This window comes from Columba livia, chromosome 20 (assembly GCF_036013475.1).
Source record: "Columba livia isolate bColLiv1 breed racing homer chromosome 20, bColLiv1.pat.W.v2, whole genome shotgun sequence".
NCBI lineage: Eukaryota > Metazoa > Chordata > Aves > Columbiformes > Columbidae > Columba > Columba livia.
The window spans coordinates 534,812-561,442 of NC_088621.1; the positions used below are offsets into that span (position 1 = coordinate 534,812).

General features: G+C 45.9%; 1 protein-coding gene across 4 annotated transcripts; it reads right to left on the reverse strand.

Moving 5' to 3' along the window:
• Window positions 1–258: 258 nt before the first annotated feature.
• Window positions 259–26,539, reverse strand: PAFAH1B1 (platelet activating factor acetylhydrolase 1b regulatory subunit 1). 4 transcript variants are annotated; one of them, XM_065036588.1, is made up of 11 exons: window positions 26,519–26,539; window positions 13,103–13,313; window positions 12,330–12,414; window positions 10,333–10,407; window positions 9,170–9,376; window positions 7,640–7,808; window positions 7,327–7,429; window positions 6,725–6,953; window positions 5,320–5,421; window positions 4,606–4,762; window positions 259–3,713 (listed from the first exon to the last, which is right to left on the reverse strand). In XM_065036588.1, exons 2-11 carry the CDS (start codon window positions 13,132–13,134, stop codon window positions 3,640–3,642), a joined length of 1,233 nt encoding a protein of 410 aa, XP_064892660.1. In that variant the 5' UTR covers window positions 13,135–13,313; window positions 26,519–26,539; the 3' UTR covers window positions 259–3,639. The 4 variants fall into 4 exon arrangements, with proteins under 4 accessions (XP_064892660.1, XP_064892657.1, XP_064892659.1 ...); XM_065036585.1 differs by lacking the exon at window positions 26,519–26,539 and adding an exon at window positions 26,070–26,263; XM_065036587.1 differs by lacking the exon at window positions 26,519–26,539 and adding an exon at window positions 25,818–25,976.
• Between the last annotated feature and the right edge of the window lie 92 nt (window positions 26,540–26,631).

The following is a 26,631-nucleotide window of genomic DNA, read 5'->3' on the forward strand; positions in this document are numbered from 1 at the left end:
ACAAACCACACAGCACCAGCCAACAGAAAAGTCACCGCCACGGAACCACCGCTGCCCAGAGCCACCGGCTCCCCTGCAACAGCTGAACAGCTGGATCGGCCCCGCGTTGCTCACAGCGACAGCGGCCTCACAACCGCACCGTTCACAGCTACATCAGCCACAAGAAGGGGGTGTGGGGCACAATCTGAAGGGTGAAACACCAATAGCTTTTTTCCAAAATAGTTTTAATTCTTGCATCCAAGGAAACAAAAACACATCTAGTTTTATATGCATTTAATAGTTTACCAATTGGTACAATAAGATTTTTTTAATATGCAGAAAACATGAATAAATTTTGTTTTACACAGTCTGAGAGCAACAAATCTTACTGTAAAACACAGAGCAGTATTATATACATTCCTTTACTGATTTTGTTTCTTTTTAAATGGTGTCAATAGCTTCCGTTAACTCCTACAGCCTGGGAACTGTTCTCTCCAATTGCAACCTCCAACAGCGTTCTTAGGAAATATTTGACGTTTGCCTTCATGTCAATGTCAGGATCAACTTCTAAAACGTGAAGGTTTTGCTAACTCATCTCAGAATGAAGGGGGAAGCCCGAGGGACAGGTAGGACAAGAAAGCAGCTACTTACATGACACAGTGGAAAGATAAAAAGGCCAGTTAAATCCAGTCGTGACTTGTAAATCCAACTCACCCTTCCCCGCTCCCAGTGTGTTCATCCCTACGATTTACGCACCAGCTCTTGCCGGAGGATTCTCGGTACTGATCTGTAGAACACACCGGACTGTACGCACAGCCGAACAGCAAACAACTCATTCTAAGTGCGTTCTTCCTTCACTCAACTCAGTCATTTTCTGCAATATTCAAATCATTAAAAGGATTACCAAGCCACCACTGTCTACAAAAACAAAGTATCATCTTTTCTTTTAAATAGCTTTCATGCGAGTCAAAAGCTATTTAAGAGTGCTATTATCGGGCAGGTCACAAGAAGCAGGAGGCGGCAGTGGGTGCTGGGGGACCGAACCGCAGCCCCGCCACGCTCCCCGCCCTCCCGCGCTACCAACTAGGGGTTCTCTTAATTAGTGCCCCGGGCACATCATTGGTCACACCATACACAAAAGCAGGACGGTTTTTAAAATCTTCTAAAGTGCAAGATGCTATAAAACATCAACTTCCAGATTATGTCTAAACCACAACAAATGCTGCACTTTCTAGAATGCATCTAAGACTTCCTGGGCACGGTCCGTCAGTGGCACTGGAATGTCTGGATTGCAGCCAGAGTCTCTATTGTCTATTTGGGAACACGGGCTGTGTTGCCATTTTTTAAGCTATGCCAATTTTGGTCAGGAAAGTGAGAAAGCAGCAGTGAACCTCTTAACCCTCTAATAAATTTAGCTTGTAATGCAAACCGGTAACCTCATTATTGTACTTGTTATCACAGGAAAGGCACAGGATCAGCCGACAGAAACCTTGCAACAGTGGCAGAGTTGAGCAGGGCTGGGCCAGGGAAGCCTCCAAAGCCGCCAGCGGGGCTTCACCCTCTGGCCCAGCGGGACCGTCCCTGAGATCATTCACTGCTTATTCGAGGAGAAGGTTGCAAACCGCATTGCAGAAGTACTCAGCAGAGTGTTTCGCACGAGCAGCTAAATGCTGCCATAACACGACTTCAGTTATCGTTTGTCCTGGGAAACGGTTGGATGCTACAGGGAAAAAATGCAGTAGACAGCTTCCGCTTAATAGGTACCTTTAATTTCTCATTCATGTTTAGGAATTATGTACACGAGTGTGGTTTACTTTATACTTAAATAAAGTTTATAGGTCCTATCGGGAGTTAAACAGGTGTTTTACTTTACAGTTGCAGATGCACCGAGGAATTTGCAGATGCACCACCTGTGTATCTGGAATTCTTGAATAGGACAAAGCAGCAAATTTTTCCAGTCCAAGCAGCTAACGAACAAAAAAATACTTTATTTGTGCATGCTTAACTGCAGAAACACACACTGCAAGTTACACAAACCACCGCATGGAGACGAGCCTGGACGCTCAAGTGGCTCAAGCCCGCGAAGGGGGCCGCACTCCCCGCAGCAGCCAGCCCGCCCGGCTGCTCCCGTCTCCTACAAGGGACACTTCTAAAAGCCATGGAGGAAACAAAACGGATAAAATAGAGCACAAGTTCACCTCTTAAAACATCAGACTGGTACTTCATTATATGGCAAATTTTAAAGTGGATTTTTAAAAGACCTGGTTAGTTTTATAAGTATTGTAATTCTTAGTTATCTACAATGGAATCTGTCACCAAAATGCTGATTAAAATACTAATTTATAATATTTTCTTTCACTTCAGATCAAAATATGTAACTTTAGGGATATGCAAATTAAAAACTGTATACACCAAACAACATAAATATTAATAACCAAGCCGGGCTAGTTTTGCCGATAGGATTTGGGTTCGGTTTTAAACGTCTACCTGAAAGCAACTTTCCCATAGATGGACTTTGCTTTGTTGATGGGGTTTTGTTTTTTGCCTGCATCTGTATCTGTATCTGTATCTGCCATCAGAATCTAATTCTCAAGGTATTTAGTGCTTTCGTTCAAGCATTTCAACACGCGTGCCACGGTATTTCTCACTCTGCAAACCCCGGTAGGTTCTATTCAAGGTAAGGATGACCTCGTTTGCAAAGGGTTTCCAAGGAGGCACTAAGGAAACCAAGAGGCTCGGAGCTCCTGCGGGGAGGGCCCGCGGGCGCTGCTGTGAACGGGACCGCGCGTCCCTACAAACACGAAGCAAGAGCGGCTGTACCATGGCGGTCAGAGGGAGAGCGAGCTCCAGTGGAACCAGATCGCTAAGTTCTAGTGGGATGGACAACAACTCCTGGAAGTTTGCCTAGCATGAAAACCCAAAGAACAAACAAACAAACAAATTAAACTCCGTTTAACAGCACAGCTTAACCATCGATGACCAAATAAAAATAAATACATTTATCACATCAGCTGCTACTAAGATTTGTTGTCTTATTTCAGGTTTACAGTTAGTTATATAAATATTCCAACCCTTCGTGATAGGAGGCCAAAACAAGTGTATTCAGTTGATTTGGCAAATGTTTCATGACAATATTCCAGAGTTAATTAATTTCCATTAATTACATATAAGGTTCAGAAGATTCTGAATTGCAGCCTTATTATCTAGTATTCTTAGAGAAGATTTATTAAGCACACTTAAGTGATGTTACATAGATACACATTTCTGAAAGAGCCCTACAAAACTTTCCCAAATGAGGTCACCAATTCAGGCACCAACAGACAGCAGAAAGAAAACCAGGTATAGTTATCCGACACAGAACGACACTGTCAACTATTCAGTTAAGTGCCCTATCCAATTATCCAACTTCTGCCTTCTCCGGTCTGATGTGACCAATGCCAGCCCATGTTCTTAAACCTATGGTACTTCTAGACAACGTATGTAAATTTACAGTATACAATTTGGATTCACCATGCATGAATACTTTGTGTGTAACATTTAATAAGCTCAATCTACATCCAGAATAATTTACATGAAAGGACAATATTTATTTAAACAGAGCTCAATGGGTAACCATGGTATCTGAGTGCATCCAGAGGAAAGGGGTCAATGTGAATTCAATCAACGGCACTCCCACACTTTTACTGTTTGATCTACACTTCCAGTAACCACATACGGTGCCGTCTTGTGGAAATCTGTGAGGAAAGAAAAGCTTATGTTAAGAACGAATCCAACACTTGAGGAGTTCCACTCGCACTGAATGTCATTACTTTTTAAAAAGATAATACCAGCTCCAAGACTAAACCGCACAGCTCGTCACACGTCTAGTTGGGAAGGCTAACTCTCATGCTATAGTTTCGTAAAGCCTGCAAAGCCACGTTCAGTGCAGTTCTAAAGGACTTTCATGGAAAAGAAATTCAGAGGATGTTGTAACAGACAGAAGTCCAGAACATCGCAAACTGGCAAAAGCCTTGGACACCACCAGAAGGCAGGGCTTCATGTATTAATGTAGGAGGTGTAAAGGAGCCAGCAGCCAGGAAACTTGACTTTTTCCTTCTGCTGTAGACAGTACAGGCTGCGCGCTGCTATTGAAAACATGTGAAGTGTTTCTCAGGAGATTCCAAAATACTTCACATGTACAAATCAATTTTGGAGAAAGAGCCAACAGAGAAGAGTGCAGAGCAAGGCCAGCTGTGGCGAACAGGGAGGGCCCGGTCCGTTCTGCGTTCGCTAGGGGAGGGGGAACAAACATCTTCCATTTCTTTTCTAACCGTTTTGCTTTGCTTCCTCCTCCCACCCTTTTCTTTTCCCCCGGGGAAGCGTTTGCCATGCAGCACCCCCGGATGCACCCGCCCGCTGAAGGGTTCCAGAACACCCGGGCAGGTCACGTCCCTGTCCTGTGGGCAATGCAATGGAAAAACCCAGCACGCTCCAAATTCCTATCTGTCCTTATTTGATTCAAACACACACAGCACTAAACTTCCCAGGAATCCTAAATGCGGACAGCTAGCTTGGTGCTCAAGTTCAGCTGGTGAACACATAGAAAACCGTATGTGCTTCGCAGTAGCACCGCAGAACAATACATACCCAAAGAGGTAACAAAGTGTTCGTGCGCATTGAGGGTTTTCATGCATCGTTTGTTCTTGAAGTCCCAGACACGTAGAGTCTTGTCATCAGCACAGCTCAAAATAAATTTTCCCCCAGAATGGAACAGAACGCCACGTACCCAGTTATCATGGCCCACCTTGTGCACAAGGAGAAATCAGTGAGCAGACGCGCGGTTTAAGGCTAAGCAACCTACAGCTGATGCTACGGCAAACGGAGCGACTCCTCGCCCCGCTCCCGCAAGGACAGCATTGAGCTTTCCCAGACCTATCGGGACTCAAAGTTTATCTGCAGTTTCTATTATTACATCCATATCAGCGCTCCCGACAAGGCGAGTTCCTGTCCTTGAGGCAGCCGACCAGCTGCCCAAGTGCGATCTGCACCAGTGCTGCCCCCCCAGCGCCAGCCCAGCCCCGCAGCACGTTTTACAGAGACAAAATTCCAATGACTGTCGGCTACTCATCTCAAACGCCACACCACAGCACTCCTGCATTTACACTATGAATTCTCAGATTCTTAGTATTTAGCAACAGCATGATCTGAAATCTAGAAGCCATTAAAGCTGTGTAGTCCAGCGTTGGTCTTATTTCAATAGCTTTGGCTTCTCTTCAAAACAAACGTGTAAGATAATTCATTCTGTTAAAACTGTTTTTACATGCACAGCTATGACCACCAGAAAAACACCGATGAACTTACAAGTGTCATAAGGCACATGCCAGTGCTAATGTCCCACATCTTAATGGTCTTGTCTCTGGATCCAGACAGCAGAAAAGGCCCAGGCTTGCCACTCTTCTTGGTCTACAGAAAATGATGTTGTAAGTTATGGCATAAACGGGGTGTGGGGGAAGAGGAGGGAGGAAGCAGATCCATACCGAGTGCTGTTTCTTAGCAGAAAAATTCCATCATATGACAGCTTACAGGTAACAAACACACAACGCCAAAGCTTAGAGTCACGAGTATTTTGTTACCAAGAGTAGGAGAAATAAATAAAAACTGAAAGGAATTAACCAATCCGTTACAAGAAACAGTTCTATGTCCTGCTGATGCACAAAGCCAAATAATACCTTGAATCCACCCTTGCCTACTGCAAGATACCCTCTCCTAATAGCAGACGCTGTTCAAGTAGGGCCAGACACCCCCAGGCAAAAGCCTATGAAGCTGACATACCTTTGTGTCCTCATCTTCGCAAAGTCATGAAGCAAGTCTAAGAATTTTTGAAAAGTTCCTACCCTGAACTGATTTCAACTTGTAACCATGCAAAGTGTGAAAGAGACTTAGTTCTCAGAATGTGCAACGTTTCAACTGGGAAGTCAGCACTGACTTGCTGCTTGAGGAAAGCCAAGTATGTGACTGGTGCACAGGGCTGATCAGACAGCAGAGGGCAGGGGAGACACCGCTCCAGCTAATTACCACTGCAAGAGCTAGCAAACATCTGGAATTCAGTTTTAATTACTTCTCATTAAAAGATTATAAGGACCTTTTAAGGATGCAAGTAAAATTTGACTGAACCAATCTGTAAAATCCATCACTAGGTAAGTCCCTGTCTTCAGTGTATCTGCTTTTCCCCTTGGGTATTTGTGTCTTTTTTGAGGGAGAGGGCAAGGCAGAAATGCTTGGGAAAAGGATGTTTTCCTGTATCATTAACTTTGTACGCCAAGACATGGCAACAAAAGGTTAATTCCAGCACAGCACATCCAAGGCAGCTTCATTCCTGCATTCTGACTCCCTACATCCCCGCACACCCTTCAGCGGCTGAACATCCTTAGAACCTTCCTACGATGCCAGACGAGCTCCCTTCCACATCTCTGTGCTGAAACCTGTGAAAGCATCTCACTCCCAACCAGAGCATCGCCAAAGCTCCCTTCACTAGAGCCAAGGTCGGGTGCTACAGCTAAACACAAAAGCACGGCTGCTGTGCAGCCAGGACGGGGACAAACAGTTCACCAGGTACACTCAGCAAAAACCACTCATACACCTGCTACGTCTGACCAGCACTTTAGAACAAAGCTTAGTTGTTCTAAATACTCTCCAGTAAGTTCTATATAGAGCGCAGACACAAATCTTACTGTGTGTGCTTATTTGTTGGCACTGCAAACATTACCTCTGATCCCGTAGCTTCTGATATGGTGGAGTAGGAGCTCTCGGGAGCCCAGGAAATGCATTCTACCACGTGCTCGTGTTCCCGCAGCTCAGCTTTGCATTCCTTCGTCGCTACCACCCAAACACGCACCGTCTGGTCGTTAGAACAACTGGCAATTAAGGTGCCATCCTGGTTAGGCCTCACCATGCGCACCCATTCTCTGTGACCCGTGAAAGTCTTCACACAGTAACTATACAGAAAAGAGAAATACAGCACGAGTCAATTACCACTGCAACAAAGCACCCTCCTCTCACACGCCCTTTAAACTCCTGGTTAACCACCGAATTCATATTCCTACCCGGTCCCGAGTCCTGGTGTTCTACCCCCATAGCTTCCAGAAAGATAAAGCCAGTTAGTTTTAATTAGTTGCTACTAAAACCTAAACCCCTGTGCTTAATGACTTAGGGCAGAACCCTTAAGTGAATTACTCTAATGGGCAGAATCTCATACCTCAATTCGAATAAAGTTTGCTGGCACTCAGGAATTATGTGGCCCATTTCCTACAAACAGCGGTTGCCGCTTGTTTTGTGTGGGTACTGCCGTTTAGCCAGAAGCGCACTTACCCTGTCTGGACTTCCCACATTTTGATAGTTTTATCCCTTGAGGCAGAAACTATATGATCTCCATTGGGCATGATGGCTACTGAAGAAACATTATGGTCATGACCTAAAAACAAAATCAACCGTTTATTAAGTGGCACTGTAAGAGTTTTTACTGAGCACACAGGACTTGCTATTCATTCATCTTAGGCAAGCAGCTACAGCAGCAGTGCATGTTTTATGGAGTAATATTTACATGTAAACTTGAGGTTTTAAGAAGAACACAACACAACTGCTCTTCCCTTGACAGTCTAAATCAACTCCCTTTCCACCTTACCATGCATAGTTCTGATGCACTCAAAGCCCTGGAAATCCCATAGCTTGATGGTCATGTCAGCAGAACAGGAGGCCAGCAGTTTGCCAGTGTGGTCAAAGGAAATATCCTGCACAGAGTCTGTGTGCCCCTTCAGGGTCCGTTCAAAGTCTCCTGTCTCGTAATCCCACACCTGGCAAGCCAACAGAAAACCTGTTAACAGCAACCTATTACTCTTTGTCTTCTCCAGCCTTACATTTGCACTCTGCAGGCCAGTCTGGCACCTCATTCAATAATTAATTGAGCAAGAGACAAAGGCAGCCCCCAAAAGCCTAACAGCATAGAAAAAAGGCATTATTTTTATCTTATTTTGTTACGTACAAATTACCTGAATTCATGTGTCTTTAAAACTGTTTTTCATCTAACTTAAAGCATTACAGACACAGCAGGAAAGCAAGTTCCATTGTATCTAAAAGTCTTAACACCCGATACCCTTAAAAATAAGGATCATTTTAGAAAACACTGGACAGAACGAATCCACTTGGTACAGGCTGTTTTCCTCCATCCCTTTCTCCACAGCAATACAGCCCATTTCCATACAGCCCATTTCCATACAGCCCATTTCCATACAGCCCATTTCCCGGGGCTGGGGGGGAAGAGCATCTCTGCCGAGCCCGCCCAGCCCCCTGCCCAGGATCTCCTGTAGCAAAAATTCTGGATACTAAAGAGCAATATTCAGAATGCACTGAAGAGTTTGATATGTACACGTTAGTTGATTACAGAATTTGTCAGAGTTAAAATAAACATTTGCAGTTAATTACTGCAAGATGGCATGAAGTCTTCCATTGTCACCTCCTAATTAAGCCACTCTTCTATCATTTAGCCACAAACAAAAGCCTTTGAAATGAAACAACCTACAGATTTTATTGTGTCTCTCTCAAGCACAAAATTAGAGATTTTTTTTTAATTATATCCTAAAAAACCTCCGATAAACCCAAACGAACCAATAAAAAGAATCCACAATTCCCATAGACTGGGAACGCAGCAGTCAGGAATGAAGCCGTCTAGCTGGACTGCAAGAGTAAGGAAATCCACACGGTTTGTAAGAGGGAGCTCATGGGGCTGCCCCGAGACGTCACACACACAGAGCCGCACGGCTCAGCGGGCCCTGGAGCAGCCTGGGAGCCGTGTGCTCCGGCCTGCTGCAGAACACCCCGCCCAAAGCTCCTCACGAGCCGCAGCGGGCTGGCGCTTTATCCCATCTTTCCCCAACAATCCTTCATTCTCTCCAGTCTCTAAATCCACATTAGCTTATTTTTTTTCCTCAAGTCAAAGGGCAGTAAAATACTCTTGAAGATAATAACTGGACCAGGATAAAACTAAAATCTGTAGATTACACAGGCCATCATACTTGAAAGAACTGTCCCTACCAAAGCTAAAGCAGAATCTGAAACAATCTTCCATCAGCACAAGGCGCCCCCAGCTTGAAGCACTGATGTTACATATTACACACCCTCTGACTCCACAGTTCGATTCTCTGCAGCAAACGCATACCTTTATTGTGGCATCCTCTGAAGCAGAGACCATAACACTGAAAACTGGATGGAAAATGACTCGAGTGACAGGACTCCTGTGTCCACTCAACGCGTACTTCTCTGGAGGACGAGGAATCCACTCTTTAGGGTCTCGTTTCTGACCGAGAGGGCCACCTGATGTGAATTCTTCCTTAGCTTCATTCAGCTTCGATTCTAATTCCATTACCTAAGTTTATGAATTTTAAAGAGACCATTAATTTCTAGTTTTATACCAAGATGAATTCACCTTCACTCATTAATAATCCAACCACCAACTGTTTCCCAAACTCACAGTAAAGCAAAGACTTCACGGATTCAAACTGATCACCAACATTCAACAGTGTCAGTAATTCCAAAAAGCAAACCTAACTTAATCATTTATCGTTTATTCTTCTCCAACTTCCCAAATATTCTGACAGGAAAAAAAGTTCTACAACAGCAGGTTCATTCAAACACTCTACAAATACATTTGAGCTACTATTCGACAGGCTGCTGAAGGAGGTTGTGTGAACAATCGGAACGCTACTACTGCAATAATTTTGTGTGTCCCCGAGATGGCACGCATGTTAACCAACGGTAACAAAAGCCTAGCTACATTAACCTTCACTAGAGGTAGGTCTTTATTGTTAGGGCACTGTGATGTGTTGTTGTTGCTTTTAACGTGCTCTAGATCCACTGAAGCATTACTAAGAAGAGTTTTGTGCTGTGCGTGTGCACGACAACCGCTCTGACGCGCTGCAGTGAAAGGCTCCTTCCCTTAGCGCCGCGAGCAGGCTGGCAGCCCGGGCTTTTACCTCTGTCTAAGCAGGCGAGCCCCCGCAGCCGTTCAGCCTCCGCGCTGCCCCCGCCCCAGGGCAGCTCCCTCCTCCCGGCCGCGGACTGCACTGCAACCCAGGGACCCCGCCAAGAGCCTCAGCAAGAAACGCAGAGGACGTCTCTGCTGGCACCGACAGCCAAAACCCCGGTGGAGAAAACGTTTTGTCTATTTTCCCAACTCAAGTCCTCAGAATTTATCTTTGAGGCATCACTTTCTAAACCCTGTATTTGTCTGACAAGGAAAATACGTAACAATCTGCTCAAACATGAACGTTTGCTTTCACTGATAACTTTTCATACAAGTAAATCCATCAGACCTCCATTTACCTTCTTTTGTAATCGTATAACAGATGTCCATTTTTTTTCCAGAAGTCCAGCATACTTCTTATCTAACTCTTCATTCTGAGGAAGAAAAGCATTTAAATAAATCAGCAGCTCTATGTCTAAAGCCTGGGGAAGCGTTTCTTCAAAGGCAGCATCAACAGCTTGTTTTAATACAAATCCCTTGACCACGGAAAGAGGAATTCAAGCAAAAGACGATAATCAGTTTTCCTAGTTAAACAGAACAACTCCACTTCAAATGTTTATAGCTGCAGTTTACATAGACAGAATAGAGGAAAACATTTTAAAATATGATTTTTAATGAAAAACATTGCAGCGGTACAGATTAAGGATGCCAGACTCTGCAAATACATCCAAAATCCAGGACTAAGCTGTTATCTGCATTGTTTTCTGTCTTCATTACATGAAAGATTGTTAAAGTGCTCTGCATAGCTGAGAATGTTATGTCGTGTTTTGTGACAGGATCCTTATGAAAAGTACCAGCGGGCAGCCCTTGTTGACTTCAAGGATCAAGTTATACAGAACTGGCGATTTCCTGAAGTAATGTCTGCCTTTAACTTTTTGTTGGTCACTTCACTATAGCCCTGTCCAATTCTGTGCAAGAAAGTCACATGGAATGTGTAGCAACTGCATCTTCATTTCCCTCAGGACCACCTGGCCTATCCAGATCGCCTTTTCAGCCCTTGGGAAGAGAAGGCTTAATTAGGCTGACAGACAAGGCAGATCAGGGAATGGTATTAGGCTTTTCGGTTTTAAGTACAGTATTCCAATTTGTCATTTCTACTTATTTATTAGATACTGGAAGCAGACTGGAGAAATTAAGTCAAACTTCAAGCATTTTGGAAAAAGAACTATGCAAGATTTCGAACAGAAAAAGGCGAGGATTTATCACAAGTCAGCACGTTACTGGATCAGGTGTCTCCAGAGAAACCCAGGTGAAACACACACCTCCTGTGCTAGTAAGTGACAGTTTTAAAATGACACCAGGAATCATCTGACACAAAGGCAAGAGAATTAAGTTGCAAGAAACGACTGGTCTAAGTCACAGCATCCATACAGGCTAACAAAACAGAGCTGCTTACCAGAGCTGAGCACTTCACATTAACTATGTAGGCTTGCCCTCCTACTTCACCCTTACCCAACTGGTATGCAACAGTTTATCAGGCAACGATTTCACTACTGACCAGCTCCAATACAAAACAGATTTGCACCATCTGCTCGGTGTGACAAAAGCAATCCTGTTTTGTCTTCCACCATGTGAAGACAGCCTCCAAAGCTGCGAGGCCTCACACCACTGCAGCCTGCTTACAGGAGAACAGCCTTCAGTTTCCTGATCCTGTACTGCAGAACGTTTATGCAGAATTCCACGATAAGAACAAGCACAGCTAAGGAAATGAGCTACAGCGAGGGCAGAGGGGGATTGACACAACAGCAGGAAACAGAAATCAAATGTGCTAAAGTTAGACACTTTCTTCTGATCATTAACCAGGAATGGCGGAGGTTGGAGAGGTCCTCCCGAGATCACGAGTGCAAACCCGCTGCTCAAAGCGGGGTCAGCAGGAGCAGCCTGCCCAGGCCTCTGGGAGGCTCCCAGCATCTCCAGGGACACACTCCGCACCCCTCTGGCCAACCGATTCCAGCGCTCCACCCCTCGCACAGGAAATCACTATCTGTGTTCAGCTGGGACGTCCTGTGTGTGAGGTGCTGCCCGCTGGCTCTGTCCTGTCACCAGCAGCGCAGGAGAGTCCAGCCAAGTCGTTATTGAAGATAAAGGGAAGAGTCTTGCTCAGAAATCGCCAAGTTGTCCAATGATTATTTTTCAATTTTATGCTAAGGCAACGTGCCACGTGAGTTTATCACCTCCAGTTCTGAAACCGCACGAGCTAATAAGCAGATAATATACATGTTCAGAATGGATGTCAATGCCATAAAATTATGGATTCTTTACTTAAAATACAGGAAAGAATCTTGCTTGAACTTACCACATCTAACTCAGCTTCCTTTTTAAAGACCGAATATGCCTCTTCATAGCCATTAGACCGAAGGTAATCTGCTATTGCTCGATTTCTGAAAAACGAAGAACAGGATCTTCAGACACAATTCTGAATAAAAGACCAGAAGAATTGCTTCAGATCTTCTAGATTTTTAAAAACGCATGATCAACATCTAGGTCTCCAAAGCAGAACAACTCCCAGGGTTATGAGGTTTGTTAAAAGCTCAAGCAAACTGTATAAATACATTTGGCAAAGAGATTTTGCTTCAAGATGTCAATAGCAGGACACACATTCTATTTTAGGTTTGGTGAAGAGGTTTTTATTGTTGTTTTGCTTTGTGTTTGTTTCTCCTTTTAAGTTACCAAACACTGCAGTAGCACGGACATACTCAGCAATCTGTATTGCACATAAACCCCACAGCAGACACAAAAGTAACAACCATTCCTACATATTAAAGCTGTGGCTTTACATTTAAAAGGAAACTATTTGGGGTAGAACAGTTTAGGGTAAAAAAATTTTACTTCAGTTGAACTTGACTAAGCTGCTCAGTTTAAGAGAACAAGTCTCGCACCATTTCACAATTCTATTACAAATACCAGCGGTTGTATCAAAAAAAATAAAAGTGCAGAGATCTAAACCATAATACACAGTCCTTGATCAGCACCTGAGCAGACCGCTCTGTAAAATCTATCCGGAAACGAAGGTTAGTATTTGAAGTGTAATGAAAATGCAACATAAACGTAAAAATAACTCTTCCTTACAGTTCATCTCGTTGTCTCTGTGACAGCACCATCGTGGCTGTGATGTCAGGCTAACGTGATTCAGCACTGGCTGCCTCCTCAAGACCTGGAGTCTTTGGAACCCGGATCTACAATTCAGTCTGCCACCGAGTGGCTTCAATCCAAAGTATTTTTCCAGACGTGGAATCCAATAGGAAATCCGGAGGCATTCAACACAGAAGATTCAATCCATCTAGAAGGCAGAGAAAGGGACACTATTAATTTCCTGTAAATAAGCGTTCGGTCACTCTGGACTGACAGGAAGATTTCTGTGCTCAGACTATGCCCTGACAGCACATCTCCAGCCTGACTGAGCAGCCTGCAGAGACCTGAACACTCCATTCCCCATCTTCCCACCGTTACTCTGTCAAGAAACAGAGGCTGAAGGAGCCACCTCCAGCCACAATCCGCCTCTACTGGGGAGGCAACTCCGTCTTACTTTCATGTGCTGGAAAGAGCTCAGGCCTGCTGGAAACAGCCCAGTTTTTGCACTCCCTGCTCCTATCAAAAAGCTGCCCCTCAAATCCTCCATCCTTTCTTTATCTTCTGTAGATTTCTCTCTTCATCAAACTAAACCCAGCAAGGTTCCCTCAGTTGATGTTCACCGCACACTAGAGATCAGCTCGCGCTCTCCTACATCCTTCAGGCTCTGGGGGATAGTTTAAGGAAAAAAGAGCAGCTTCCAGCAGGGCCTCGTGCAGATGCGCCGGCACACAGCGCCCCGGGCCCAAGGGCATCCAGGCACCCTCAGTTTGTCACTGTAGCTGTAAGCAACACAATCACGAAAACAGATGAAGCTGGCACCTCTTGCACACCTGACAAGAGTCTGTCTATAAAACAAGATTTACTCAAGCCGTGAAGCAAGTCTGACGAACCAGCTTTTAGCAACACGATAAACTGAACATGACAATAGCCAAAGACCGAGGCAATGGTAGCTGGGTTTGTGAACTTGCTACCGACTCCTTCGGGAAGCACAAGTTCCCACCGCCTGTCCCTAAACATGCAGGTACACCAGGTTCATTACACAAGTTAGCAGTTTTGGTAAGGAGCTTGTTTCAAACAAAAGCCTTCCTTACATAAAAAAATTGAAGAAAATACTAAGCTTGTATCATTAATGCCTACTTATCCATCACAGGGGATCAGGAGCTTGTTTCTAAACCTATCTAGACTCTGCTGTCTGCTTCAAAATAAGCTTAAGCTGCAAGTTGCTTGTGCTTCACTGCTGGTGGATTTTCCATCTCAAGTGCTGTACCCAGTACTGCACTGCAAGCCCTTCAGGACAGGAGCACTCCAAAGGGGCAAGACATTATTTCGTTAGCTTGACATCTTCCCTAACAGCTATTTCAGAAACAGTTCAGCTGAAAATGGATACACAGGCTGCATCAATTCAGAGAAGAGAAGCAAACGTTTCACTTATTCTTGCCATATACCTTGCTTTCTACTACATGTAAAGAGACAACTGGTTTTGAACAGATGCACCTTGCTCACTACACAGGAGGAGTATCACATACAAATTAATGGAAATGTAGTTAATATTGAAAAAAGAGTCTACCGAAATGATCAGAAGTGCCCTCTAGAGGGCAATGCTGCCATAAATCTAAGTACTGAAAAATACAGGCTTATAATGGCTGAACCTCTGCATTTCAGTGTGAACACAGCAACACTTTCAGTAGTGATGAACGCCTTGTAAATCCAGCGTTGGTGCAATAAACTCCAGTAAAAACCATAATCCCATATTGCATCAATTTTGTCACTGCGTCCAGGAGATGCAACTATAGCAGTCGCCTCAAAACAACAGCGGCTGTGTTGATAAGGCGATCTTTGACACGTCATCTAGTTAGAAAGGCATTTTTTCCCCTCAGATGGTCGGTAACCCCAAGCTCTCCTCCTGTTCCCCCAAAAGGGCACAAGCCCCGGCTGGCTCCAGCGCTCTGACCGAGCTGCTACCAGAGACACATCTCAGAACTCGATCAACAGCCAAAGGGCACAGCAGCATTCCTGCTACCAGCAAATTACAGCTGATCCACAGTAACTTCCCAATCAACTGACCTACAGCACCCCACTTCTCTGAAAAACCTCTGTTCCAAGCACCCTGTTCAGTATCCCTGACTTTTTAACTACAAAGACAACTATAGAGCCAAGTATTTTTAGGGCAGCTTCCCTCATATACATCCTTTAACAAAGGACGAAACAAAAAGAACAAAAACAAACAGGAAAAAAAAAATCCAGAAACAAAAAAACCCCACCCAAGCAAAAATGCCCAAGAAAGAAAAAGCCCAAAGGATCCAACCTTAACGACACACCTGTGCTACTTTTAGGACCAGCAGAGGATGGATGAATACTGCCCATGTGCACTGCCTTCTCCTCAGCCAGAGAAGGCTTTGTGACACACAAAGCTCAGCAGAGCCAGACTAACCAGTCCTCCCCATCGCCTGTCGGGTCAGTCACCACCGCGTTACACACGCCCGCAAACAACCTCAGCAACAAGAGGAAGCAAGTGTTCAAAGAGAACCCGTGCGGAAAAACAGCCACAAACCACAGCCACCACCAAAACCCCCCCACAACCGGTTAGTGCCAAGGCGCCAGCTGAGCCTGAGTTCACACTTGAAGATCCCATCACAGATCCCACACCATACAGGAACCACCCTCTTCCCCAGGGTGACTACGGCATCCCACCAATTCAAAAGCCAGTTTCTTCTTCCTGACTTTAAACAGTAGGTCCTTATACTGATGTATATCAGCACGGCTCACGTGTCTCCTAGATTACAGGAAAACTTTGCAATAACCTCACAAGAGACTCGCTAACCACAGCAGTAAGGCTTCAGTACCTCTGCACTAGCATCCACCAGTGACAGACACCAGGAAGCTATTCCCAGTTCCTCATGAACCAGTATTCCTTGCACACATTCACAGGTCCTAACAGACATTTAAAGTCACACCTCAATAAAGCTGCAAAGAGTAATGCAGAGAAAGATGTATTGTGTTACAAGGCCTTTACAAGATTCAGAAGTTCAATTAAGCACTTTTCCTATCCACTGTAATTCCCACAGGAACATTCATCCCTCCTGTATTTTATGTTTTCTCTCTTCTGAATTTTTAAGAGCTAAATCAAGAGAGTAAGTTTCATCATCATTCCTCGGCTCACAAGGTGAGCAGCACACGCTGCAGGAGGTGAGCACCAGCCCCAGTTCCCGCGCTGCTGGCTGGCACCCCACCCACCTCTGCTGAGCGGGCTGCCGGGATCCCAGTGCACAGCTCCTCCCCAGGCTGGAAACAAACTGAACTTCTGCAGCTTTAATGCCCCTTGCTTAGGTTCCATAAACAATCTTCCCCACAAACACACAAACGAGATCCACTAAAGATGTAGCTATAGCTCGTTATATGTGAAATTAGAAGAATTACAGAGCACACGTATTAGCAGATACAGAACAGACCAACACCATTAAACTCTGAAAGAAAGAGCTGGGCACTGTGCACTTTAAGAACAGTAAGCTCTTGCTTTTCTTTGCAGAATCCTAATAAACTCAACCACAAGACCATTTGTTTCCTAAGTATTATTGCGACAAATAATGTATTTAATAATATTCTACAAGAATATTTCTTTGAAGGAGACAATAGCTGAGCTCATGCTCTTGCCAGGTTAGGCATGCCTAACGCTAAGTACCTGGCTGTTAAAACAGCCTATAAGCCATTACAAACACAAGGAACACACAACTGGCTTCACACTATGAAACCAGTTACAAAGTTCTAGAACACTCACAGCTTCAAATTTAAATCATAATTTGCAACAATTTAAAGTCCAAGCAACCTGTGTAAAACTCAAAACAGTCCAGCTACATGCTATCAACTTTCAAACGGTTTCTCTAACACATTCTACTGTTCTTAGGAGATGTTTTGCCTGGAAGAAAACTCCCTATGTTTTCTCCTGAGTTTGTTAATGTATCCGGAAGCCCAGCTCATTAGCCTCCTCTCTTCAGGTGCTTTTCAATCCAGTGAAAGGAAAGTCACTGATGAAGTGCTAGCAGAGACCAGAGCCACCAAAAGACTAATTGAGTTGATATAACCAGAAATACTCTCTGAAGTCAAGACCATTCATCCAGGCTTCCCTAGAAACTCTTGTTGCATTGTCACTTGCTACAGGGCTCTCACATTAGACATTCAACAGTGTTATCTTGTTTCAAAACATTAACAAGAGGACTTAAAGTGGTTATTTGGGACTATTTGCAGGCAGTTAGAGCTACAGCCCTTTATGGGAAAAACTAGATTAAATGAATTGTTCTCTTATACCTCAAGACTATATTCCAGAACTCTGGCAAGTGTATAAGAACACTTCCTTTTAATCTAGACTAATTTTTCATAGATTCATAGGCTGGTTTGGGTCAGAAGCACCTTCAAGGTCATTCCGTTTCCCCCACCATGGGCAGGGACACCTCCCAGCAGCCCAGGTTGCTCCGAGCCCCGTCCATCCCCAGCTGCTCTGGGCAGCCTGTGCCAGGGCCTTCCCCCTCCTGGGGAACAATCCCTTACATCTCACCTAAATTTCCCCTCTTTCAGCCTAAAGCCATCGCCCCTTGTCCTGTCACTATGTGCCCTGGTAAAAAGCCCCTCTCCAGCTTTCCGTGGGAGCCCTTTGGGCACTGGAGGCTGCTCGAAGGTCTCCCGGAGCGTCCTCTTCCCCAGCCGAACTCCCTCAGCCTGCTCCAGCCTCTGGGCTCACTCCAACACAGCCGTGTCCTTCTCATGTTATTGTTTTTAACAGCCTCATTTTGTTTTAAATCCAGCAAGCGACAAGCTGCTTTGTCAAACTCAAGCCACAAAATAGGGCAACTCTTCCCACAAACGTACTCGAGAAACAGATTCCATAGAAGCTGTCATTTAAATACAAAGCTAATTAAAAGTAATATCCATATTTCTTGGACATAACTACTGTGACCTGAAAAGGTTTCTCAGAAATCTGTCTCCATCTGTTGAAAGAAAAACAGTAACAAGTCAAATAAAAATAAAACCCCACAGTCCATTCTCCCCTCCCTCCCTCCCTTGCAGCCCCAGAGCACGCAACCCGGATCGCCCTGCGAACAGCCCCGCGCTGCCCTGGCACCCTGGCGAACCTCACCCCCCAGCACGCTGCGACTCCGCACTGCTCCGCCAGCCGGGGTGAGCCAAACAACACCGGACAGCTACCCATTCACGAGCTGGGCTGGGCGTTTGTTTCTCAGCCTACATCTGTAAGGCTGGCTGAAGGATTAGGAACAAGTGAGCTCCAACAGCTCTCTTATGTTGAAAAAACAAAACAAAGAGACAATCTGATCTGAATTACAACTCTGAGTTTTATTTTTAATTCACATTTTTACTAAGCCTATTATTCTGCAATTAAATCTTAAAATGCCTGTAGGTCTTAAACAGAAGTGCTTTGCCAATTGTATCAATATAGTATTACACAGAATGTAGCATTCTGTGCAGTGTTGATTCACATTTTGCAGTAAGTTACCAAAAATATTTTCCATTTCAGTTCAGTTCAAAGTTTATCAAAGCAAACATATTTTTAACACAAAAACCAGAAAAGTTCTATGCCTGTTTTCTTATCCATTTCACCTACCTTTACAGGTTAATTGAACTGACTTTGCTAAAAACCTGATACTGTGGTTTACTTCTGAAAATAATTCAACAATAAATCCATGGGGAACTAGAAAGTCATCTATAGTAGATCAGGTATAGTGCTGGTGTTCCAAAGACCTGGAATGCCAGCTGTAATTACACCTAAAAATAAGGCTAAGAAATGTCATCAGAACGCCATCAAACAGGAGCAAGTTAACTACTCTATACTGCATGTTCCCCAAACATATTTCTGTCCCAGTCAGAGATGTGCATTTTGAAATATACAATTATATGCCCACCTACTCTTCCATATTATTTCAAGTTCTAATCAATCACTACTTAGCAGATCACTGGCAGTCACCACCTACCTCTAGAACTGTAAACCTACAAAGGACACTTTGGGGCTTTTTACCTTCCCAGGCACCAACACTATGCGACTTTTTGATATATTTGGACCCACATTTCTAGGATTTTTTCTTTTTAAATAAGTCTTTAATTCAATCTTGAAAATTATGCTCTATCACTTCAGTTTCGCAATTCAGATGAAGCGTGGTACAACAGCTCTCAAGCACACGGTCACACCGGGAGGAGGCTCGGCGTTACGCTGGATCGGCACTACAACCGCTCCAACCTCGTGCAGAGCAACGCACAACGCACATCGGGGTTTATCCGCATGACTTCAGCAAGAGATTCTTCAAAAATCGGTTTTGCCAGGTCAAACAATACACGCACTTTACAACAGCAATCCTAGAACACGGTATTTCAGCTCCTCAGCTGCTGAGCAGAATGCACATCCCCAGAACGGTTTCTTATGGTCGGTCAGCAGTCACGTACTGGATGTGAATTTTGTTCTTTTCAGGTATTCCCCTCATATTTTTCTGGATTGAAGGATTAAGCAGTAGACTTAAACTGTAAAGGAGGTTACAGGACCATAACCAAATTTAAATATTGTCATTATTTAACTGCCTGTTATATTGGAAGTGTCATATTAACAAAAATAATTATCAGTTGATTGAATTTATGTATGAAAAATGTTTGGAAGGAAACTTGAAGGAACACCTATGTTAAAGCTTTAGAAACAGAAGGTCAAAACCACCGAAAAATCCAAACAAAAATTCAGACTTCCGCTCTTCAAATCATGAGAATGCTCTGTTAGTCCTCTAGCCGTCTTCAAAGCTCATTGAGCAAAAACGGCTTCACTTGACAAAAGGGGAAAAAAATGAACATCATAATTGTCACACGCACATCTTACCCTATTACAGGGAACAGCGTTTCATCTTTCAGGGTGTTGGTACCAAAGTGATAAAAGCAGGGTGTCTCACCCTTCTCATCAGCCATCTTCACCCACTGCACTGCAGGCTCTAGAGACCCTGGGCAGCAGAGCACGACAGTCACCACCATCTCCAATCTCATTGTGTTGATGTACAAACTTGTGACAGTGACATGCTGCGGTACTGGAAATCATCAATCATTAGTACCTATCCCAGCCTTACTAGGGTGACGGAACCATGAAAAAGAGAAATTGCAGGTTTGTTGGAACAGCGTTAGCCATTCACAAGACTCCACTGCAAAAACGGCACGTTTGGTGTTAGAACTTTAACCCCGCCCCCACGGCTCTGGATGAACATGAGGGTCGGAGCTCCTCCGTTCAGCTTCCCCCAACCTAGCTGAGAACCAAAAACTTCTACCATTACCCATTTAATAGACACCATCTGTTTCAAAATACATACACTCATTAATGACATCATCCTCTTAATAGATTGTGAAGACACTAGCATTTAGAGAAAGCAAACTGTTTATCCGATCTTTTTCTTCAAAAAAGAAGTGAATCCAGCACAAGACATTGTGCTTGAATGACGCCAACATTGTTTCCTTATGGTAGGAACAGTTGTTTATCTACAGGTAACCAGACTAGATGTTTCTAACTGATTTTCTGCTAGTCTTAAAGGAGAATAAACTTAATACCTTCGCTTTAGCATTAGGCTACCTCCATGCAGAAAAACAAGGCAGAGGCAATCTACAGGAGGGGCAATGATGAGGCCTGCCTAATTAAACCAAAAGAACTTCAGATGTGTGGAGCACAACAGGAACAATTAACAGAGATCCGAGCGGGAAGGTATAAATCTCAATCCTGAAGGCTGCTGTGCGCTCTCGGATGTAAACCAGCATGGCACACGCCACCAAAGCCGTTCCCTTGAGCCCCGGCTCAGAGCTGCTGCCAGCTGAGCCAGCAGCCAGCGCTGCCCAACAAGAGGTGCCTCGGAAAAGCGTATCAGCCGCGACCTCCTCAACAGGGTGGAGAAAATTACAGGACACACGTTTGCTGCAGCACCACCTACAAACCTCAACCGCAATGGATTGTCCCGTAACTGGAAATACCTTTCCAAGACTGCAGCAACTAGGTACTGGTTAAAGATACCAGGTTAAGTTGTCCAGAATCAATGGAATCACCACCACAAAGATGTATTTATGACAATGACTTAGTCACACTCCCTATCCAAAAGTCTACAGGGAGCCAAGTGAAACTGCGGGGCTCTCTCGGAAGCAGAACCAGTAAGGGGGAAATGGCAAAAGTACTTCCAAATGTACTAGCTAATAAGCACTTTGAATTCATAATGCTGATTTTTTTAATAGAGTTATGCATGCATCAGTGCACTCAATGCTGCTTAGTACGACAAAGCTGTGCACACACGACTTGCTTTGAGGAGGACTCTATGTTTATGGTGCTGGTGAAATACATCACAGCACATATTATGTTGTAAGTAACACTTTTCTTTGAAATTTCCTTACCAGTACAGGCCAGCATAGGTGGTTTCATGATAGTGAACTAGAAGCAAGATAGCCTAAGTCACACCTATCTAATCCCCTAAACTGAGAGCATGAGGTTGAAAAGAAAGAAGAATGAGCTTTCAAACATGCTGAAGGAGACAAGCATTGCCTCATTCAAGCCCTGCCCCAATGAGTACTAAGAAAAAGCTCTTCTTGAGCAACTAAATTAGATATACACATTGGCTGGGGCTAACCCTGCAGTACCTAGCACATTCACCAGGTTAGAACTAAGTCATTCATCAGATAAAAATCATGGTTCTTTCAAATGTTTCTAATACATAATTCTCACCAGTAGGTCTCAGAACATGGTAGGAATGAGGAAAAACACTGTTCTAAAATAACTACTACAAGGAAAACAGACATTGAACTCGACCTAAACTCAGGGCATCACAAGGAAGCCGACCCAGCAGAGCTGCAGCTCGAACCGCACCGCACTGCCAGAACGGCACGAGGCCCGCGTGTGCTCCTGCTGCCCTGGACACCACACAGAGCAAGAACTCCGAAGAAATACCTTCATGTACTTGAAAACTAGTGTTATACAGGTCAGGATTATGTCTTAGTGTAAATGTCCTTTTTAAAAACTTAAATGGAACCTACTCTGTCAGGCAGATCAAAGGCCAATGTGCCATCACCCATTAATAAACACCTGTGCTCCCAACACCCAGAAGCCACATTAGGAGCCGCACTCCCCTCGTGTCAGGTAACAGAGTAGCTCCTGAGAAAGCCATTCAACCCAGGTAAGGCTTCATCAACCCAACGCATTTGTTAGCAGACAGGCTGTTCTGCCAGTGATATTTATGCTCTTATAGAAAGGAGAAAGAGGAGACCAGTTGTAACTTCATCTCCATGTAGAGACTACATAACTGACTCCTCTATAATAAACCTCTCAGGAGAAACCCAAAACCATTTTGATTATCACACATGGCTCTGATACTTGGGAAATATCTTCAATTGCCATCACAGATTACATGTTATAGGCTGGAAACTCCTCCGCATCCTATACGAAATGTAAAATTCTTGTTTACTAACAATAATTACAGATTTTTATTATCCTCTTGATTTCTTAAATTCAGGCCCGAGCAGTTCTAACTTTCAGGCTGACAAGCATTCCAGTCTTCACAGACACTTGAGCAGCCTTCCCACAGTCTCCGCCTTTGGTTCAGAGAAGTAGGGAAAGCTGACTGGAACAAAACTACTCAGGAGCTGCTCCCCTCCACACTGCAGAAATTGCAGCCACTCTAGTTCATGACCGCCAGAAGCAGCTACAGAGTACATTGATTTACAGGTTGTAAATGAACTTTGTAACAAACATATGCAGTATATTCCTGAGATATAGGGCAATGGGGGTTTTCCAGTTGTTGTTTGCCCAGAATATTTTACAAGAAGGTACAAACACACTATAATTACCCCTGATGGGAGTTGGCTAGAGAGTTCTTGAAGAAAGACAAGGTTGGAGCATTGGGCAAGACAGTCAACAGATGTCAATTCAATAGTTGTCCCAACGATAGCAAGGAGGATAGACAAAAAAGTTGAGAGCAGACAGAGCAAAACCAAGCAGGGGAACAGTGCGGGCAGAACAGTCGGCAGCACACGCGAGACAGACCTTGCGTGCAGCCATCAAGGTACTAACGCCTTCGCTTTTGTCCAAGAGGAACTAACAAGTTACTCCTGTACAGAAAGTAACTGCCATCATTTCAAGGAGAAAAATCAACCAAACCTGTAAGGAGGCAAGTGTTTGGTTGGGTTCTTCATTGCTCTCAGCCCAGATCCATTTTTAGACACAGGCACTGAGTGAACACATCCACTGAATCCTGGAACATATCTACTCTAAGTAAATGAACTACATCTTATAAAAATGCCACTACCCTTTAACTTAATTTTGTGCCAATTAAAACCAAACACAGTCTCATCTGTGGCCGTGTACCATCAAAAACTGGGTTCCAGAAATGAGAGAGACCCAAGAAAAAGCAAAACCTTCACCTGCTTTATGGTCCATGTTGTACCTGCTCTGAGCAGCACTGATTTGAGGCGGAATGTCCCCAGCCCCACCTGGAACAGGGCAGCACGGCGCCTGCAGCCCCCACGGTGCTCCATCCACCCCGTTGTGTTCCCCAAGGCCTTTGTTCAATGCTCTCACACAACTCCGACACCGGGCATCAGCAGCACCATAACGCTCCCACAGAGCCACGTTGTCCAAAAGGGCTTCTTGAGGTGTTATTCTGAATGAACTCGGCACAACGAGGGCAATGCAATTAAGGCCGTACACTAATGGGAGTTACTCTACTGGGGGCACCAGAGAAAGCAGGTATTGTCTTTTTGTGCGCCCACCCGTAACCCGCTCTAACCAAGAAGTTATATGAACAAATAACAGCACTAAGCAACAATACGGGGGGTTCTCTGTATTTCAGAGAATCTTGTGTGTAAAATACTGGCACAAAAATTAGAATTCCTATCTATAAGTGTAAATTAAATAAGTTCAACAAGTGAATATGGGAGTCGATAAATCGAAAGGGTTATCAGACAAAAAAAAAACCTGGCTTTGCACCAGTGACTGGTCACTTCTCACTGTCAGACCCATCAAGATCCACCCTGCAGAAAAATCAGCCTCTAAACAGAACGCGAGGTTTGTTTCATTTCGGAAGGTTCCTGCACCATTAGATTCTTCCCTAAAGAAGAGACTTCATTGTTACGGCAATTAGTATTCCTCCACCCCAGCAAAACGCAAGCAAAGGAAAAAAAGCTCTGAAAGGGTAATCTAGCCATTTCGCAGCTTTGCCTCCTTACTCCACCCAGTCTCTTCCCTGCTCAATGGCTGCACACAGCATCCACAAACATGGTTATATCAAAGGAAACACACAAAAAGGAGATCCCTAACAACGAGCTAGAAATTGGCAACAAATCTTTCCGTTTGAAAATATTTTCTTTGTTTAGTTCCCTAACATAATTTTCCTGTATAACAAAATGACTCTAAGGGCAAATAGCATTTTGATAGCGACCCTCCCTCTTCCAAAAACCAGCCAAATGCTGCACAATCATTTACAAAATGATCATCACTGAACACAGGCTCTTTAACCCCCATCTCACTAATACTACGTAAACAATATTGTCATAGGAATATATACTTAAAAGAATCTCCACATAAATGCATAATACAGCCAGGTCAATATGCGCAAACATTTATTTATAATAAAATAACGTCTCTTAAAGATTTTTAATATAGGCTAAATCAACCTTCCAGCATCCCCTGGTTAGGTAATTCATTCTGAATTGACCTGACCTGCAACAACCAAGCCCTCTGCTGCAGCACTACCAGCAAGGAAATTTTACCAGTGATACCAGAGCAAAGAAAGGGAAGGTGTCACATTATTATTGGTTTTAAAGGTCAAGTTTAACTGCACCCACCTGAAACCAAAAGAAAAAAAGGAAGAAAAATCTCACAGAGAAGCGGGTAAACCCTGAACTTTTTCAGGGAGGCACCACTCCCACCCCCCAACTTCCATCAAAAGCTCTGCCTGCGTATCGCCTCCTGCTGAAACAAAACCTCCGGAGGAGCAATAAATAGAGCATTTTAGCGCACGAGATTGCCATTAAAAGGTTCTCGAGGGAAGTCTGTGTGTCTGGAGCCACCCAGGCAGCGATGTGACCCCCAGAAAGAGCGACTGCACCTCCCTCCCCCGTTCTCACTGCAGCTGGCTCTGAAGGGCTGAGCCACCCCCATCAACGCTTTCCCTGCTAGATCGCTGCATGAAAACTGGCTGGATGTGAAACAAATTCCTCAAACAACACCTGCTCCTTTCCCCTGCATTATCAATCCCCGTTTTGTGTGCAGGGCTCTAGAGAGCCGGGCCCGCCCGCCTGCCCCGGGAGCGGGGCCCGGGAGGGACCGGGGAGGGATGCTCGGGATCCTCCCCAGCAAACACACCGGCCTCCTCGCCCCACACGGTTTTTACGTGCGCCTGGCCCACCGCGTCCTCCGGCATCTTGCTAAGTCACCAGCAGCGGTGAGGCGGCCTGAGGCCGCGCAGGCCGGGGGGCCGGAGCGCAGCGGGGCTCCCTCCCCTCCCCGCCCGCTCCGTTGTCTGGCCCGCTCCTCCCGCGCCCTGTTTTCCTGCTAAGTCACCGGCAGCGAGGACGGCGCTGAAGCCCAGGAAGGGCCAGGGCCGAGGCGAGGGAACCGCGGCCCCCACCGCACCCCGCCGGGCCGCAGGGACCGGCCCCCGCCCGCTCCCGCCCGCCCGCCGGCCTCCCCCGCCTCCTCCCGCTGCCTCCTCACCAACGGGCGCGGCCGCCATTTTGAGAGCGAGCTGGAGGGAAGGAGGGAGGGGGCAGGAGAGGGAGCGGAGGGCGGGGAGCGGCGGCGGAGAGGAGGGGGGAGAGGAGCGGAGAGGAGCGGAGCACCGCGCCGGCCGCACGGCCCGCCGGGCCCCGCCGCCGCCCGGACAGCGTCCCGCGGCGGGCGACGGAGGCCGGGGGACGGGAGGGAGGCCGGCAGGAGCAGGAAGGGGAGGCGCGGCCCCGGCCTTACCCGAGCCGCCGCCGGCGCCGCCGCTTCGCTGTGCTCCGTGGGGCCGGCGCCGCCCGCCTCTCCCATTCAGCGCAGCGCCGGGGCGGGGCGCGGGGGTCCCGGGGGCTCGCGCCGCTCGCGCCGCTCGCTCCGCGCTCTGTCAGTGGCGCCCGGGCCGCCGGGAGGGAGGAGGGAGCGGCGCGGCCCGCGGCGGCACTGCGCAGGCGCGCGGCGGGGGCGGGGCCGCCCGCCCGCCGCCATCTTGGGAGGCTGAGGCGCAGGGCGCGTGTCCCGGCCTGCCCCGCGCCGCCGCCTCCCGGCGTGCCCCGCGCGCTCGCCGCGGCCTGCGCGACAGCGGGAACAGCGGCCCGGGAGCACCGGCCCCGGGGCCTCCTCCCCCGCAGCCGCTGGGGTGCCTTGCACGTGCCCTTTCCGGGCGCACACGCTCCCCGCCCCCCTGTCACACGCACCTCCCGGGGCCTCCTGCCCTTCATCAGCCGTTTGATCAGCGCGAAAGCTGCGTTAGCGATGCCTGTGAGTGGCAATGAGAGAAGCTGCAAGTGTCGGTGAAGAGGCCGGCGCT